Source organism: Hipposideros armiger, unplaced genomic scaffold, assembly GCF_001890085.2.
Source record: "Hipposideros armiger isolate ML-2016 unplaced genomic scaffold, ASM189008v1 scaffold_29, whole genome shotgun sequence".
NCBI lineage: Eukaryota > Metazoa > Chordata > Mammalia > Chiroptera > Hipposideridae > Hipposideros > Hipposideros armiger.
In genome coordinates this window covers 561518-580072 of record NW_017731379.1, presented here as the reverse complement: position 1 = coordinate 580072, position 18555 = coordinate 561518, and the positions used below count along the sequence as shown (strand labels likewise).

General features: G+C 40.9%; 1 protein-coding gene across 1 annotated transcript in view; it reads right to left on the bottom strand.

The window, feature by feature from the left end:
- ANKFN1 (ankyrin repeat and fibronectin type III domain containing 1) overlaps positions 1-18555 on the bottom strand; it is a 348704-nt gene that overhangs the window by 36472 nt on the left and 293677 nt on the right. Inside the window, exons 14-17 of the mRNA XM_019636795.1 lie at positions 15188-15403; positions 5631-5797; positions 2813-2963; positions 1099-1267 (exon numbers count right to left, since the gene is read on the bottom strand). Coding sequence (XP_019492340.1) covers positions 1099-1267; positions 2813-2963; positions 5631-5797; positions 15188-15403 — 703 coding nt within the window. The remainder of the gene's footprint in view (positions 1-1098; positions 1268-2812; positions 2964-5630; positions 5798-15187; positions 15404-18555) is intronic.

Sequence of the window (18555 nt, the reverse complement as noted above, 5' to 3'; positions counted from 1 at the left end):
TGGCCAATGCCATAGAACCGGGGACCCAGGACTCTCAAAGCCCAGTCTGCAGGTCTGATAACTCTCCCTCCTCTGGGAAATAACCACCGCTGCTCATCAGGTTTTGGGCATCGGAACTCCTTGGAGCAAGGGAAACTGAGAGGCTTAATCCATTCATCCTCAAAGGATAAATTCAGATTCAGATGCCCAAGTCTCAACATGAGACATCAGGCAGTTGCCTTGCCTGCTGCTAAATCTGATGGCTGGGGAGCGCTCCAAAGAGAGCCTGCCTCCATTCCACCCACTCAGTCACTCACCCTCCCAGAAATCCTACAATTTATTTGAACCGACGGAACTCGTGCTAATTGCCTCTTATTGGCCTGTTATAAGATGAAGCACTGGACGAGACAAAGCCTCCCTATTCACATTCTCAGTAGGCAGCAGGGGTCTCTGCAAAAATAGGGAAACTGGGGCCCAGGCTATTCATGTCTGAAAGTCAGGACAAGATCTTCCACCATTCAGAATCCCACAGTATAATCACAATATTGCATCCTGGGAGACCCTGTCAATTTCTCAAATGGTCTGCTAGAATTTCAGTCTATTTAATATCAGACTCTATTTAATAAATCAGCACAGTTTAAAGTTATAGGCTTTTTTTCCCTCCAAAGTGGTACACACTCTACATTTTAATTTCAGTTTTTCCTCCCAGCTGAAGGAGGGAGGGAGGGAGGGGGAGAGGGAGAGAGAGAGAGAGAGAGAGAGAGAGAGAGAGAGAGAGAGAGAGAGAGCGAGAACTTTTCATGAAAACATCAGTTCTTGTATTTATGTTTTAAGAAAGCAAAAGGGGAGGCAAGAACTGCAGCCTGATAACTGAACTTTCTGTTTAGAATTCCCTCCTCTCCATTGGGCCTTAGCTACGTTTCAATAATTATTGCTCAGGCACATAGTCTTGGAGCTTTGCTTTCTCTCAGACTTGTACACAGTTCTAGGAAGGGTTGTTGCCAAAGCCATCATGTGATTTATTGACCCTCCACTGGGACAAGGGGGAACAGATATAACTTTGTGATTTTATTATAAGGAGGCTGGGTTAATATTTCTAGGTGAAACAAGCTACTATACCAAGTTCAAACATCTGAAGAGGGAGGTTAAGAAACCCTGAGTGTGGGGTGTAAGGATTATTCTGTCCTGGGGCTGTACAGACGTCGTCTGAGGCAGGGAGCAGGAGAAGAAAGGACACATTGTGACCCATTTCCAACACCTCCTGTGTGTAGAGGCGGAAGTGCCTTGCCTGCAGAGGGACACGCGCGGAGGAAAAATAGGAGAGTTACAACATGGCACTTACATAAACAACACCAAACTGGCATAAAACATCTAACAAAATTACATGACTTCAAGCTTGGAATTTTTATACAACATAAATATTAGGGTTCAGCCCATTTAATAATGCTATATAAAATCAAGATTTAAGGCAGTAATGTTCCACATAAACTCTGAAAACAACATTTATGCTTCTTATAAAAGCAGAAAATGATTGCATTCTGTGGGCTTTTCAAAATGATGAATATAATTACATGAAGCAACAAAAATGGATTGAATTAAAAATCCACTAGTTTCAATTTAAGTTGGTTAAGGGGGAAAAATGTAGTTTCTGGCCAAGGACTGAGAAAATTTTACAAGAATCCAAAAAAAAAAAAAGTTGTATGCACTCTTAGGCAGTTAGGCAGCCTTCTCCCAACATATATATGTAGCCCAAGAGTCACCAATGAAATATGAGCCGCTCCAAACCTGCTAAGCCCAAGAAACCCTTTAATAGTATCTACTGTCACAAGCAGACCTGGTATTTTTTTTCTCCTCCTGAACACACGGCCACCCCTGGAATAATCCAATTGCTCCCCTAGTGTCTTTATGGCATCTTGTGCAATTTAATTTATTGTCAGCGTTGGTTGTTTTGGACCAGCCTTGCAGCATTAACTTAGAATCAGAGCAATACCCCATGGAAAAACAGTTAGAGGCTGCAATCTGTACCCCTGCCTCCATGGGTCAGAGGCTAATACGTGGTTGTCTCTGTTTTTAAAAAAGAGACAGTTACTCCTATAATGGTCTTCCTGTTTACAGGCTAAACTTGGTTCATTCTGTGTGTGTGTGTGTATAGGGATGGTGTGTGTATGTGTGCATGTGTGTGCGCTGGGTGGGAGGAGAAGGTGAGCGTAGGCAAAAAAAAATAATCAAGACTTCAAGCTGATGCTGCATCATGTTAACTTACTGGACAGAGGCTAATAAACTTTTTCTACTCTCTTCTATGCCAACAGTTTTCCTTGAAATTGCTTGTTAGCGGAGGTTAAGAGTTGCACATTTTGATTCAGATAAGACCATAATTTTGATAGTAAATTCTCTGTGGAAAGATAGCAGGCATAACCTTGGCCATGGGTATAGATTACATGATCACCAGTCCTCTGGGCTGGGCTACATCGTTTGTCCATCTATGCAAACACTTCTTTATTTCTTTATTTTCCTTGCTTCGTACTATTCTGAAGCTGACACTTGGGTGTCTTTCAAGGTGGGCTAGTCAATGACTTTTCCTTGCTTGACCAAAGCATAGAAAGTGGGGTCCAGGAACCTTGGAAGAGGTCAATACAGAGAAGATAGAGAAAAGGAACAGAAGGGCAGTCTGCGCCTACTGGTCAGCATCGAATTCAAAATATGCTTGTACATGCAAAGTGGTATTTAAATCAATGAAAATTAACATACATATATATTTTACCTCTTGACTTTTATGCCAAAATGCAGTTCCCATTAGCCATAAAAAGAAGATAAAAATGGTAAGAGCTAGTACCTGGTGTAGAGGTATATTGATCTGCTTAAGGAGAGCTTTCACTGCCATCTGGAGCTCGTAGAAGAACAATTGCATGGGGCAGTCAGAAGTATGATCCACACTTTCCATAGATTCAGAGCCAGCAAGCTTTTGGATCCATTCCCACTCCTCTCTGTATGTTGAGTCAAGTTAAAATTAGAAATATAACAAAAGTTCAGAACACAGCTCAGAACATTTTTAGTGTGTATGTCCAGAACCTGGATAACCAATTTCTGGCGGTTAAAATTCAATGCAATTCATGATATTTGAACTTTTAGCCACCCAAATGGAGTTTCAAATGAGCTTTTTCTAATTTAAGCTTAGTGCACCTATCAAACCACACATACCTCAGAACAGCGGGTCTCATTTGTATCAGTCAGTTTTTGAGATTGGAGCTTTTAAATAGTTTGTAATAATTTCCCGACTGGTCTTCATTTTCCTCTCCCTGAAGATCCTCTCTAAGTTCTGAGACCCTACATGTTGCCACAGGGGCATCTGCTGGTTAATTCAGCAATTGGGCAACCACAGGACTCTGATCCAACTCAGGCAACAAACCACATGGCACATTTCAACCCTGGCCTGTTGTAATCATGGGGACTATTTTGGTTTCTTTCCCCTTCCAAAAGCTTGAGGAGAATCACAAACAGAAACACCAGACAATTCCAATAAAAGGAACCAAGGGACACACACCACTGCTTCTATCCTCCTTTCAAACCAGTCATGTGTCTTTATTCTGTATGCTCTATAATCCTTCCTAATGAACTTTTCCAAATGTCATGCGGAAGGGAAGGGAAAGAATTGTGGTGGGAGGAAAGCACATCTGGTTTGTCCCCAAAAGGCTGCTCTTCAAAAGGAGCTTGAAAAGATCAAGGTAAATGCCTCTTGGGTAACATTGTTTCCACAGGTATTTTAGTACAAGTCTCTAAACACATTCAGTTGGCCCTGTTTTGCCTGCTTCTAACTCTTTAGGGAACAGCAACATGCTCTTAGAGCAGGCTAGCGAGGGAAGGAAAGCCCTCCTCTCTGGGGATGGAAAGAGAGGAGGTGCTAACATATGTTCCCACTCTCATGAAAACCCTCTGAGGGCTGTCCCCAATGGGTTATACCAGCCTGGGCTCCAATCTGTGGGTCAGAAAAAGAAATTGATTGTGACATGAGCTTTTCATCAGAAAACACTCTCTTTTAACCAACTGCCCTCTTAAAAAAGTTTCTGTTTTCAAGATATCTGTTTCATTTCAATTCCCACACTGGAAAAGATGATGGAAAATCTACCCTTTGTCCCAATGAGAGAGAGAAAAAAAATAAAAATTAAATCCTATTTCAATCTGGGCATACTGTTGGCTTCATAAATAATTGAAATCTTTGAGAACCTGCTAGGGAGCGATTTCTTTTCTCCCATTGCTGATATTGAACTAAATGAGGGGGTTCTGACTAGCACAAGTACACACAAAACCCGAAGAAGCACATTGCTAAAATAGCATCTGCAGTCAAATTAGAAAATAAATTACCAGTAGGAATACCATGAAATATCTACCACTAACTAATCAGTTTAATTTCTAAGGATGAGAGAGGTGGAACTGGCAGAGTGAAGACTACTGGAATATCTTGTGAAAAGGAAACGGATCCTTGGCAAGGGGAAATTAGCTGATATAATCACTAAAAGATAGAGTTTAAACCTTTAAGATACAAATCTAGAAAATGGATGAAAATAAGCACTGCTGAGTCAACCCACAAATGAGCCATGTCACCTCTTGGGAAGGAGATAACTAATGTTGATTGTAGAAGTGACCACCAGATGGCAGACTTAGAGTCTAGGTGTAGTTGATAAGCGACAGAGAATATGGCAGCTAGTGAGTTCTTTGAATAGACCATCATCATTACCCCCATCTCCTTCACTGTCATCAACTGGTATTTAATTAGCATTGTGAGACACTATAGTTAATAAACTTTACACTTTAGGGACACAATTTTAAATGACCACATTAGAGTCTCCTTTGGTTAAGCAAATCCATAGGTGTAACTAGTATTGGGTATATAATTTGTACTCTGAGCCTGGCAAGCTCTGGAGAGTCACTTTTCTTATCTATTCTTTCCTTCCCTTAAAAAACATTCTTTTTCATGTTGATCACAACTCAGTTCATTACAGCAGACTTTCAGAGGCCTGCTAAGAGGCTAGTTGTAAAGCTGAGCCAGATTACCAAGATTGGGCAACTTTCCCAAAGCTAACAGTGTAATTCACCATAATGCCAAACCATAGAGCAGTTTCCAGAGGCTCAGGCCTTGTTACTTCTTTTCTTCCCTGGAGAATCACAAGGAGTGTAGAGAACATACAAAGTCCTCAGGCCAGAGGGCTAGGGCTGGGGAGGATGAGGATAGAGGGGTCCTTTAAGATTAAGGGGGAATCAACTCAACCAGAACCCATTTCCACAAGTGATATTTGAAAAAATAGTGACTTATTAGGTTGTGAAGAAAAGATATGGGATATAGTAATGTTAAAAGAGAAGGGCATCTGTTCATTAACCAGTTGGGCATTAGTGGTTGCAACATGGATAATATAGCGAGGAAAGTGAGAGGGCCGTGTCCCCTTTAAAGGGGCTGTCTCCTTTCACCACCACCACAAGCTCTCCTTATCCCAATGTTAAAACGCAGCTCTGTCTCTGCCCCAGTGTACTGGCCCCTGAGGACTTCTCACCATAGAAACTACACTGGGAAGTAACACTTCATTTTCCTTTTGACGCATCAAACTCTCACTCAAGCCGTTGTTTCATCACAATGAAAATCCAAACTCCTCACAACTTACTTGGAAATGTTATTGTTTTCACGGATCTTCACGTGGCAGAGAATGTTGGGTAACTTCTGAGTAACAAGAACTTTGATCTGATCCACAGAGCTACACAGCTTTAGGTAACCCAGATATAATCCAGGAGAGAGCCGCTGATGACTCCTCTTATGGTAGGAGAGAATGTCCTGTAGGGTGAAAAAAACCAAACCAAACCAAACCAAAACAAAACAGAACAAAACAAAACACCTTAAAAGGCAATCTCGAAATCTTTTTCTGTTTTAGGCGTCATGAATTAAAGGACATGTAGCTAAGTAATTAGGTGAGAAACCGATATCACCATGAAGGTTGGGGACAGGCAGTCTTATCTTCAGGAGTATTATCCTCCAAATGAGGTAATCGATCATTAATATATTCTGCATGCTCAGTTTCCTCTGATTTCTGAGCAGTGGGTTGTGATTGGGAATGGGCTGCAGGTGGTGTAGGCAGGTACTAAAGAAAAATAGAATTTATGATTTCTGTCCTTGGAGGGCTTATTGTGTAGCTGGGGGAAAACAAATTTGCAAGTGTAAAAGCTGACAAAGCAGTACAGGAAGCCTCGATAACTGGTATCAGGAAAAGTCTATTTTAAATGACATCATTTAAAATGGGATCAACACTTTATAATAAATAAAAGATTTAATTGATTCTTTATCTTTAAAAATGAAACCAAATATAACAGCAGATTTATCTTATTAACATTTACCGTATTTCCCCATGTATAAGACGCAAACTTTTTCAAAAGATTTGGGGTCTGAAAACTGGGTGCGTCTTATACAGTGGTTGTAGATCATTGTCAAGTCATTTAAGAAGTGTGGCATTTCAAATGCCATTGATGGAACTGAGGACGAGGCACTATATGAAAACAGTGATTTGTCATCAGTCACAGATGAAGACAAGCTAATGGTTGGGAGTTTTGACAGTGATGACGAGTTGTATGAATTTTATGATGAATAAAACTTGAGCTCAATAACTTTATGTAATAAATTTTTTTTTCAAATTTCGGGCCCCAAAATTAAGGTGCGTCTTATACATGGGAGCATCTTATACATGGGGAAATATGGTAAGTTGTAATTATACTTAGCACTAATTCTGAGAATGAAGAGAATCAAGTGTTGATTCTTTTTTTGGCTTAATTTTTTAGACAAAATTATATGATAGCTTAAATGCTATTCCTCACATTTGACTTGCACAATGTGATCATGAAGAGGCTAATTCTTGCAAGAGTATTTAAAAGTTTTATATATATATTTTTCCTGGCATTTAAAAAACATTTCAACATTCAAATCATTCTCTTATAAAACCCTTGCTTGTTTTATGTTCTTCAATTGTTAACTGGTCTACCACCGCTAGATTGTGACTAGCCTTGCATGTGATTTGATGAGGTCTCCACATCATCTTCATTAGCTTCACAAAATTCTGTATCTTTTACAAGATTTAAAAATGTACCTTGTAATAGATTTGCATTGAATTTGCACTGTATTGTCACACATCACAATACTCCACAGGCAGCAGAGACTGAATGAAGTTGTTTGTATAACAGGAAGTGCCGACCTAGTTAAGTACAGAGGGATGTTTGAGGGGAGTCTTGTTTTATATGAGGTCAGTTCTCTAGTGAACTATTTCAGTTGTGACTTTTGCTTCTCAATATGACTGCAGGAACTCAGATAATAAGTAATTGGAAATATAGGACACCCCCCCACCACCCCGTATCAGTAGGTAAGGCTTTATAAACATTGGTGCAGTGTGGGGGCAAAACATAGAGCTAGGAGTTAGGAGTCAGGTAACTGATTACAAGGGAAGGATTCCTATAGGCCAGAATTTAGCCTGGTTTTCAAAGGGGGTAAAAAGGAAGGAATCAACCACTAAATGTAGGGAAGGTGAATAAAATAGAGAAAAACAAACATTAGACTTGTACAGAATTTTATAAGGAGCAGAGAGGTATTAAAACCTTCCTCGACCACCATATTCTGAAGGAGTGATCCCTCCTCTGTAGAATTAACAATTTGCAACACCTAATATATGCTATTGTGTATGCTCTCCTTTGTCCCATCCTTTATCAAACACATTGAATTCCAGGCACTACAGGGGACATCAGGGTTTCAGGCAGCCTGATATGACCACTACTTTTCAAGAGGTCAAGGAGACGAGTAAACAAGTGATCATACTATACTGAGATCGGTTTTATAAAATGGAGACAGTGCAGGCATACAGAGGGAGGAGTATGTAACTTACACTGTTCTATTTTCATGCTTTTTTCTTGAACTAGACTATGAAATTAATGGTGTTCCTGTTTTGTTTTGCTTTTTTAACTGCTTTGTGTCCTCAGTACCTAGTACTACTTCTGTATATGATAGGTACACAACATGTGGACATCAGGACAGGTCCCTAAGACAGAACATATGAGAAGAGTAGAAGAAGGGCAGAAGAAGAAGGGGCACGACTGGGAGGACGACATAACTAGCATGTACAGAAGAGCGAAGGCTAAGTCACTTTGAAGATACTTGGCAAAAAAATAGACTAGAAAAAATTTGATTACATGATCAAGATGGAAGGAATTCTTACTAAAATCAGAAGGTCGACAAGGCTTAATTTTTAATGTCTTCTATCCTGTCTCCTCAGAAAAGATCACAGGTAAGTAGTTGAATGAGGAAGTTCAGTCAAGGTGAAATGTGGAGACATGAACAGGTAATCAAAGAGAGAGAAACGGTTAATGAGAGGAGAAAAACCACTTGGCTCGTTTCCAGTAGTCTTCCTGATTCCAATAGTTTTTGAAGTATTCAGATCAGTAGAATTTGATGATATGCACCCTAGGGGTACTTGCTGTACAAGCAGATGTGGCCACAAACCCACAGGTCATTATTCTTGAGTAGTGATGGAGAACTAGACAGTCCCTGAAGACTAGAAAAGGGCAAATATGCCGATCTTTGAAACAGGAAGGGGCGAAACACAGGATGACCCTAGTAATTAAAGACCGCCAACTTATTGATCTTTTGGAAAAATGAGAAAGAACCATCAAACAATCAATTTGCAGTCACTCGGGAAATCCCGAGACACTAAAATGGGAGTCAGCACCGTTTTGGGAAGGGCAAATCCTACAGACAATTTTAATGTCTAACAGCAAAATAACAGGATCCACAGACCAAGGAGAAGTCTCCAGTGTAATCTGTCTCACTAGATAATCTGGGACTAGGAGACTCTTTACCATATTACTTTAATAAGCCGAATACCTGGGTTGAAGATTTGTGAATGATGGAGATGGTGTGGGAATAGTAGACGTATTGAGTGATGGCCCAGTAGGGACTGGTCCCGAGGGCCAGTCTTTTCAGCTTATTTATTGATATTCCAGACAAAGAAATGAAGAATGTGTGTATCGAATTTGTGGGTCCCAAATTTGGTGTGGTTTTGATTTTTCTGGAAAGTAAAATAAAGCTCTGAATGACCTTATGCATTGGAAAAATAAGCCTATCATAATTAGGGTTGAAACTTAATAAGAAAATGTGCTTGTAAAGACTCAAACCCAAGTACAAATATAGGATGGGGATGAGTATAAGAGAAAAAACATGTGGGGGTCAGAACTCACCACGAATAGAATGTGAGCTGGGAACATACTGTGGTTATATAAAAACCAGCACCATTCTGGGATGGAGTAATTCACTCTTTCATTCAGTTTTTTCTAAAGGACTATTACTGAGCATCTACTATGTGTTTTCCTGTCTTTACATTTTATCCTTCATTAGTCAGAATGTTTTGGAGCCTGAGAAAGGCACCGGAAGAGAAAGAAGTTGTCCCATTCACATAATCTGAGGTATACTAGAAAGGCCTAAACCAAATCAGATGCCTATGAGAGTCTACATCTTGCCTGATTTGACCTCTAACCCACACTGCTATCCTCTACTTCCACTATAGTCCTTTTGCATCTCTTATCTCTAGCCAAAATAGATCTCTTTTCACTCGCCATACATGCCCTAATCTTTCTGATTTTTTGCTGGTTCATGAATTCACTCATTCTACCAACTTGTTATTGAGCACCTACCATATATATGTATCAGGCACTGAATTAGGATATTAATGACATCAAGATAAGACATGATCCTTTCCTTCATGGAACTCACATTTCAGTATGTGAGAGAGACATGTAAGCAAGTTTTTCTAACCCAGTAGGATAAAGGCCATAAGACAAATGTGTAAAGTCTGTTGTGGACTCAAGGGAGGGTGAGATCTATTCTACTGCTCTAGCTTCTGCCTTATTTATCATACCTGCTATTTAGTTCTGTAACTCACTCCTTCCTTCCTTCCTTCCATCTTTCCTTCCTTCCTTCCTTCCTTCCATCTTTCCTTCCTTCCTTCCTTCTTTCCTTCCTTCCTCCCCCCTCCCTCCCTTCCTCCCCCCTCCCTCTCCTTTCCCTTCCTCCTTCCATCTTTCCCTCCCCCATCCTTTCTCTCTCTTTTTTCTCTATCTGGTGAACCCAACTTACCCTTCATGGCTCAGCTAAATGTCACCTCTTCTACAACACCTTCCCTGACATTTCCAGGTAGAATTAATGGCTGCTTTGTCTGTGTTTCCATAGTACGCTGTTTGTGCTGCTATCAGGCTCTGGTTTAATCCTGCCTTGTATTCCCTTGATTTGTTTACAAGTCTGTCTCCCTCCCTTGACTGAACTCCTTGAGACCAGGGACCTTGACTTATTCATTTGTTTTTCCTATAGCACCCAGAAGAGTTCCTGGCACCTAGCTGGTACTGAAAAAAATGTTTATTAAATATGAAGGGTGAGGCCCAGAGGTAGTGGGGTCTGGGGCTGGGCCTCTGAGACAGAATGTGCTGTGCTGGTGCTGGAACTAGGAAGGGTGTATCCAGCCGCTCTCCACTGATCAGGTATCCTAAGTCTTGGTGAGGAGACTGATACAGAGTTGCTTTTCCAGCAACTACAGAGCTTTTGTTTTGTTGGATGGGCATGGAAGCCGAATTGTCCAGGGACAGCAGAGGTCATAAAATGGTGGCTGGTGGTCTTTGTGGGCCAGCCCAAGATCATATGGACTGCAAAGAATTTAAAACTTTCTGAATTATTTTTTTACCTTTTAAAAATAAAGAGATTTTATCCAAAACTCTGAACTTTCAACTTAAAAAAAAAAAAAAGGAAACGGTTTCAGCATTGGGACCACTTGTTCCACCGTAACTAGCTGAGGCTGGTGAGGGCTGCTCTTCGGATGAGACAAGGGATCTCCACAGCACTGTAGTCTCTATTTCTACTGTACTCAACTGAGAGAGAATTCACATACCCTCAGATTCACCCTTTGAATGTATTTTCTAGATTCACAATGTTGTGCAACTATCAACACTATTTAATTCCAGGACATTTTCATCACCCCAAAACCCCAAAAGAAAACCTCATGTTCATTGGTTGTCATTCCCAATCCCTCCTCCACCCGTCCCTCGAGCCACTCATCTACTTTCTGTCGCTATGGATTTGCCTATTCTGGGCATTTCATATAAATGGAATCATACAATAGGGGGCCTTTTGTGTCTGGCTCCTTTCACTTCATATAATATTTTCAAGGTTCCTTCCTACTGTAGCATGGATGTGGATTTCATTTTCAGGGCTGAGTAATATTCCATTATATGGACACACTACTTTTGTTCATCCATTCATTAGTTGTTGTACACGTGGGTGTTTCCACTCTTTGGCTACTAGGATTAATTCTGCTGTGAACATCAGGGAACAAGTTTAGTGTGAAACCAATTTTTTCTTATATCTAGCCCACTTGGCTCTTTTCCACGAGCCTTCCTGATTCCAGTAGCTTTTGATCCCCATGTTAGAGGCTGCTTGGAGGTGGAAGGAACCAGAAAGTGCTAGAAAACAACAGAAAAAGGCGGACGAGGTAGTATATCCTAGGCAGCTCAGGTGTCAGAAGATGATACTGGGTCCCTGGAGGTGAAAAGGGATGCCTAAGGAGAGGAGAAGGAAAACATAGATGGGAAGAGATAGAAGACAAGCTTCGCTGCAGCTCCTCTAGGATCATACTTTTAAGAAAGGCTCCAGAGCAAAGGAGGAGGAGGGTGTGTACGGCAGGCAGAATGGGAGGGCACCAGGCGAGGAGTCAGCAGGCTGGTCCTAGCCTCTCCTCTGCTGCTTTTTAAGGCTAATATGACCTTAGTGTGTTCTTTTCCTGAAATCCATAGCTTCTTCTATGAATTGAACACAATAAAATTACCCACTCAACATCACTGGGTTTTTGTGAGGATCAAATGATATCATTGATGTGACCAAGTGTTATAAACTTGAAAGCACAGTACAAATGTAAGAGATTCATCTTCAGAAAAAACTTCACCTGTGAGGCTTCCAGTTATTGAGGTAGCCCCTGAAGATCAAGGTCAGAGTAACTCAGCACCTGAGAGGGGCCTCCCTATTGGAAAGACTCTCATTGCCAATTATTTGCTCAGAGGGACATGAACTTGTCCATAATAACTCTCTTTTCCTTTCCAGGCACGTGTGGGAAGGGTTTTTCTCTCTCTCTTCCAGATACGTAACAGAGGTCTGCTATGAAGGTTCAGGAATTTGAGAGCGTTAGATCCTGGAGTTTCCCTTGGGCACTAGGGATTAGGAGATTAGTTATGGGCCCAGATTTTCTTAAAACCCTTATCTGTTTTGAAAACCCCACTGTGGATCATATAGTCTTTATATAACTTCTTAATTCTTATGAAAAGGTAAAGGAAAGGATGAAATGCCCCAAGAGATGACTGAGTCAGTACCTGGGGTCCCTTGGGAGAGTAGGGATGAACTGGTTGTGTCCTGAGGACAGCCTAGCATTGCTTGGATTTTCCTGAGTAGAAAGAGAATAAGAACTACTAACATTTATTGAGCATCCACCTGCTGTTTCATTTTTAACTCATGTAATCTTCATTAGAATTCTAGGAAGGAGGGTGTTTTGCAGAGTAGGAACTCTGAGAAGTGAGAAATTAAGTAACTTGCCCTAGTCCCAAAAGTAGGAAAAGTGGGGTCAGGAATCATACCCGGTCAGCCTGATTCTAAAGTGGTGCTGCAGAAAGAAGCCAAGGCTCCCAATCGAAAGACCTGGTGGTCATCGGTCTATTGACCCTGAGAAAGGAGAGTGGTTTGTGGCCTGGAATTGTGGGGATTACCCAGCTCGCTTTGGGCAACCACCAAGACCTAGCTCTACTGTCACGTTGAGTTGGTGGGACCGACTCTTGACAGATTTAATCTTAAGCCTAGGAGTGATTGGATACCAGCCCTAGTAGTTTTACCCCCAATTTCCTCTCCACTGTAAGACCTCTAAGGGAAGGCGGGGAGAGCGAAAAAGGAGGCGGAGGAGAAAGGAGAGTGGGGGTGGGTGGGAATGACATCAAGCAGGAATGTGCCAGTCAGCGGGGGTAAATTTTCCACTTGGATCTGTGTGGAAACCTGATCTTGCCTCTATTTTTGGTCTCCTTTTCTAACAACCTTTTGCCAGATTGGAATTTTTCTGCACCTGTAACACATTTTTAATGTAATAAGTCTAGGAGAAACCAGGTATTATATCATGCTGGGGCCTGTGCTGTGTTTCTAGGAGGGAAGGTAGGCCAGACCCCAGTTTATCCCTATAGGGGATTAGTGTATTAGTCACCCTGTAAAAGCTCAATTTATTATGATTTTTTAAATGTTTCTTTTAGCACTTGCTTATAAAAGGTGAAGAGGGGAGTCACGAATGTGTCTGTGTTCCCTGCCCCCACCTACACACACACACACGCACACGCACGCACACACACGCACACACACACGCACACTCTATCAATTTCATATGAACTCCAATTCCATAAAATCAAATCCAGAGGCTTTGACCAATTAGCTTACCTTTGCTGCATTGGACTTTGTCCTGGTTTGGACTGAAGCGACTCATGGAAAGGTGAGATTATTGTACTAGCCACCCCTCAGTCAATAAGTCAGTGGCTTAGCTGTTTAGGGTGATCATGGGGGGCTACTGGGCCAAGGTGTGGATTTGGTTTGTTCGTGTGGGATTGAGTCTTTTCTTTCCTGTTACTCCAGATTGGCTGTCTTTTCTTGTTTTTAAAAACTATTGATTTGTATTTCTTAATCCCTTCCCCTTTTTTACCCAGCTCCCCAACCCTCTCTCCCCTGGCAACCATCAGTTTGCTCTCTGTATTTTTGAATCTTCCTATTTTGTTTATTCATTTATTTTGTTCTTTAGACTCCCCATGTAAGTGAGATCATATGGTATTTGTCTTTCTCAGTTTGACTTATTTCACTCAGCACAATACTCTCCAGGCCCATCCACGTTGTCGCAAATGGCAAGATTTCATTCTTTTTTTATGGCCGAGTAATATTCCATTGTATATATGTACCACGGCTTCTTTATCCAATTGTCTACTGACGAGCACTTGGGTTGGCTGGCTTGTGGATATGTGCCATTGGTTGCACAGGGCTCAAGGTAGGTGTTTCTCCCAGCTTTGCCGCCTAACTGGACAGTTCTATAGAACTCATCCCCATCACTGGGCTTAAAAAAGAAAGAAAAGCAAGACAAAGAAGTAGCTTGAAGGCCATGTTCACACAAGAACAGGTGAGGCCGTGTGGTGGCACGGAGAGAATGCTGGACGCAGCGGCAGATGTGGGGCTGTACCCCGGTTCTGCCATGCAGGTCAAGCGCCTGGGGATCTAAGCTGCCTGAATTTTGAATTTCGGTGGTTATCTGGGGATCAGGTGAGTCTTTCATCTTTTATCTGCCATCCTACACTAACATAAATCCTAACTCCTGCCCCAGAATATGATGTAATGTAGCAGAAAGAAGCTTGCTTCCAGTCAGAAGATCTGAGTTCAAGGTTCAGCTCTGCTGTTTTCTAGCTGTGTGCTCAGTGGCAAACCCACGTTTGGTGGCACCTGAAGCTAATACAAAATTATGAATGTAAAACTGTTAGGGTCCCTGCCAGGGCCTTGGAAGGGGCTCGTGCAAGTGAAGAGCTGAATGATGCTGAAGCTTCACTAACTTCACTGAGTCTGCTCACGTGTGTTGCCGTATGTCACATAATCTCTCTGAGCCTCGGTTATTTGAGTCCTAAAATGGATTTAATCACCTCTTTCTGTCTCGAGGGAGTATTGTAGGAAATAAGCAAGAGATATAGGAAATATGTATAAGTGTTTTTGTTCAAAGTGATATACACACACACACACACAGTCTAGAAACGTATTATTATTGCAATCTATTCAGGGATTGGTTTAATGTTTTGATTATATTATCTCTAGATCCCTACTCAAAGGATTCTCTCAATGTTTCTCATTGACTCACTGGTCAGGAGCATTTTCAAGGTGCCCACTATTTGCATTGTTTGATGAATTCCAGATCTGGAGAGTGATAAATAAAAACAAGCTTCTGGATTTTTCCTATGTGTGGAATACACACAATGACACATTTTGAACCCTCTCCACTCCATCCCTCCATATGGAAATGGCTCTTGTTATATTTCACTAGAGCTTCAATAAGTGTGTTTAGAACTTTAAATATACTAGGAAATTGAAAGGCCTACATACCTGGATGGTTATCAGTAAAATGTCTAAGGCTGTTGGCTCCTCAGGTGTTGACAGGGACTTCCTCTGGCTTTGCAGCTTTGAGATCTGCATCCATTTGCCATTAAAAAAGGAATAGAGCATCTCCACCTCCCTGATGGTGACGATCAGGATATTTCCATGCCGGTCTTTAATGGGCTCATAGTAAATTCTGCCCAAGTTGTGCGTTCCAAGTAAATTCTAGAAACAAATAGATTCCTGGTAACTTAGCTGATGTGCAAACAAAGCAACACAACTGCAACAAAAGACACTGTGAATAATTATTTGATGTTCCTGAGAAGTTTTCTTTCTTTCTTTCTTTTTTTAAGCAGGCTTAAACCTAGAATATGTGGCACGATAGAAATGTACTTAACAGAAGCTCAAAGAAAATGCCTTCACCATAAGCCTGCAAAGATCATAGCAAGAGGCACAAAAATTATGTTTTTTTAAGCAAATTCAATATCTGTAAATATCTCTCACCCACATAGACACACCAGCACATAAACCTCAGTTACCAGCACTTGAAGAGAATCCCAGATGTTTTAAAGAAAAATGCCTGATATTTCAAGTATGCTACTTGTGGAGTTTCAAGAGATCTACAGTAAGCTTGGTATGAAGTGGGGTTGTTTAAAATGAAGAAGTGAATTGACAATGTAGCACATTGTACAGGTCCCCAAATGAGTGCACATTCCCTTCAAGATACTTTAATTGGGAGATTGGCCTGGTTTGACTTATCTGCATTTCAAGGGGTTCTATTTTTTAAAAAACTCTGTTAAAATTGTAAGCTAGGTCAACTGAGGCAGACAATACTTTTAGAAAGGCGGGACGGGAGGGCTGCCACATTACATGTGGAGGGGCCCTGGTAGGTGCTATTAACATAAACAATTTCACCAATATGAGGGATTGAAGAGCACCTAGAGCACTGGATGAACAGGATAAAGTACCCTTTTACTTGGAATATCTACGTTTGTTTTTTTAAATTATAAATTACCTCAGAGCTTCTAGCTGTGATTTTTGTGAGCTGACACAAATGCTGATGAGATAACCTGTTAGCAGGAGAGCAACAGTAGGCCTGGAATTTGTAAACAAAACAAGGATGACCTAACAATGAATGAGCCACAGTGTCCACATCCACGAAAACACTGGAATGTTCCCTCACAGGGAGGGATTGTGTCTTAAATCTTATTTTATTTTTATTTTTTAATTCACAAGGACAGGACACATAAGGAAAAAAATTTCATAAGTAATTGACATGTAAAAATTCATTTGGCAGGATTACTGTTTTAAAAAATGGTCTGATCACGCAGTCAGATTATTCCTCTCCAATAACTGACTTCTAAATCATAGAGACGCAATTGGGTAAAGCTTTTAATCCAGCCCTCTGCAGTACTACAGTTTTCCATAAAGCAGTTTGCTGCAAAGTAATACTGGCCAATAGCAGTGCCATGCCGATAAACTGGCTATCAAAAGGGAGGGAGGGCTGATTTATAGCATATGCCAATTTCTGTGGTGTAAATACTCCCATCACAGGCTGATTTCAAGCTACTAAGAGTTTGACAATAGGCTTTCAAAATTCCTGAATACTTAACAGTTAGCTCTCCTGAGCCAGTTGGCTCCAGCAAGCATACCACTGCTGTTAAGCCTTAGTTATACTGGTGTTGAATGTCAGGGCTGGCTGCTGTTCATTAACTCTTAGAATTCTGAAAAATTATTTACTCTCTTTGGCCCAGAATTTCGTCATCTAAAATTAAGGGTCCTTACAGATCAGATATCCCTTATTCTAATCCTCACCTTATAGAGCGTTTGGGGGATTAAGTCGAGCAATGCATGAGAAAGTATTTTGTAAACTCTTAAGTTTGATACAAGTAGGGTATGAGCCTTCTTTCCTGCTCTAATTGGAATCCCACCCTGGCTTACACTTACTCATTCTCAAGACTCAGCCCAGGTTTCACCTTCTCTGGGAGGACTTTTCCCAACTCTCTCAGGTGGAATTGACCATGTTCTCTTTTGTCCCCCATTGCTTCCTGTACAAATCTGCATCTTAGCATGACTCTGGCCTTCTTGCATAATGATGTACATGTCATGAGATCATAGTGGTTTTGTCTCCGTGTCTCTGGGTTCCTTGCACACTGCCTGGCACATAGTAAGGGCTCAATAATTTTTCTGTTGGCTGGATTTACATATTATCATTAGGACACTGGAAAATATGATTTACTTTGGACGAAAGCTGGTGGGTAGACACTGAATGAGGTGATCGTTTTAAATAAAATGGTTCACTGTTAGCTTTGGATAGGATGACTAATGTGCTGAAGAAGTAAGCACTTAGAAGTCTTCCTGAAATTCTTTATTGACATCAAATTGGGTTGGAGCACCCAACCCAAGCTGGGGAGCACCCAATTTAAGAGCAGAATATCCTAGTGAAAATAAATTGCAACTATGTTTCAAGGGGGAAATTTGAGGTTCTTTAGAGCTTAAGGGAAAAATGTACCATGTTAATACCTGTCATGCTATGCAGTCAAGGTTGGGAGATTGGGAACCTACAAGGTAAAGAGGAATAAAAGCCGTCTGACAGCTCACAGGAATACATCTAGGCTATAACCCGCACAAAGCACAGGACTGTCAATAAGCCCTAGACAGATGCACAATAGAGACCTTCAGTTAATTTGGGGTAACATGGGAAGTTGAAGGAGGTCCAGAGTAGAGATACAAAGGCTTGGAAAAGAAGAGTAAAAATTTTGGGAACCCCCCCACCACACACACATACACCCCTTTGAAAAATGAAAAAGATATAGTATTCATAAATCATTACCTGGATTTTTACTCACTAACACTCATTTCTAAAAGCTATGGAGGAGGAAAGTTTAATGTAACCCAATCTACAGTGTCAGATTATTACCGTATTTTGAGAATAAGTAGTTTGGACACGTCTTAATGTAAGAGCAATGTATACCGCTGCCTCTTGGGGCCTCTGTCATTTCCCTAAGAGTAGGAAAAACAATGTGGGGTCTTGGCCACTTACAGGCTTTTTCATCCTTTAAAAAATTTTTAATCCATATGCTAACATACTTTCTCTTGCCTAAGTAATACTAATCATATTCATCAATTAATGAATCCATACTTCACTTTCTTTCAAATAAAACGTAAGGCCACTTCTACATAAGCTCCAAATGATGCAGAATAGAATTCTACTTTTTCTCTTCTATGAAAAATTTTTGTCTGCTTTTATAAATGAACACACAATGAGATGATGAACTATTGGGAAGAATGCAGGCTTTGGAATTATACAGATTTGGATTTGTATCCAGACTCCGCTACTTCCTATCTGTGTGACCTTGGGCAAGTTATTTAACTTT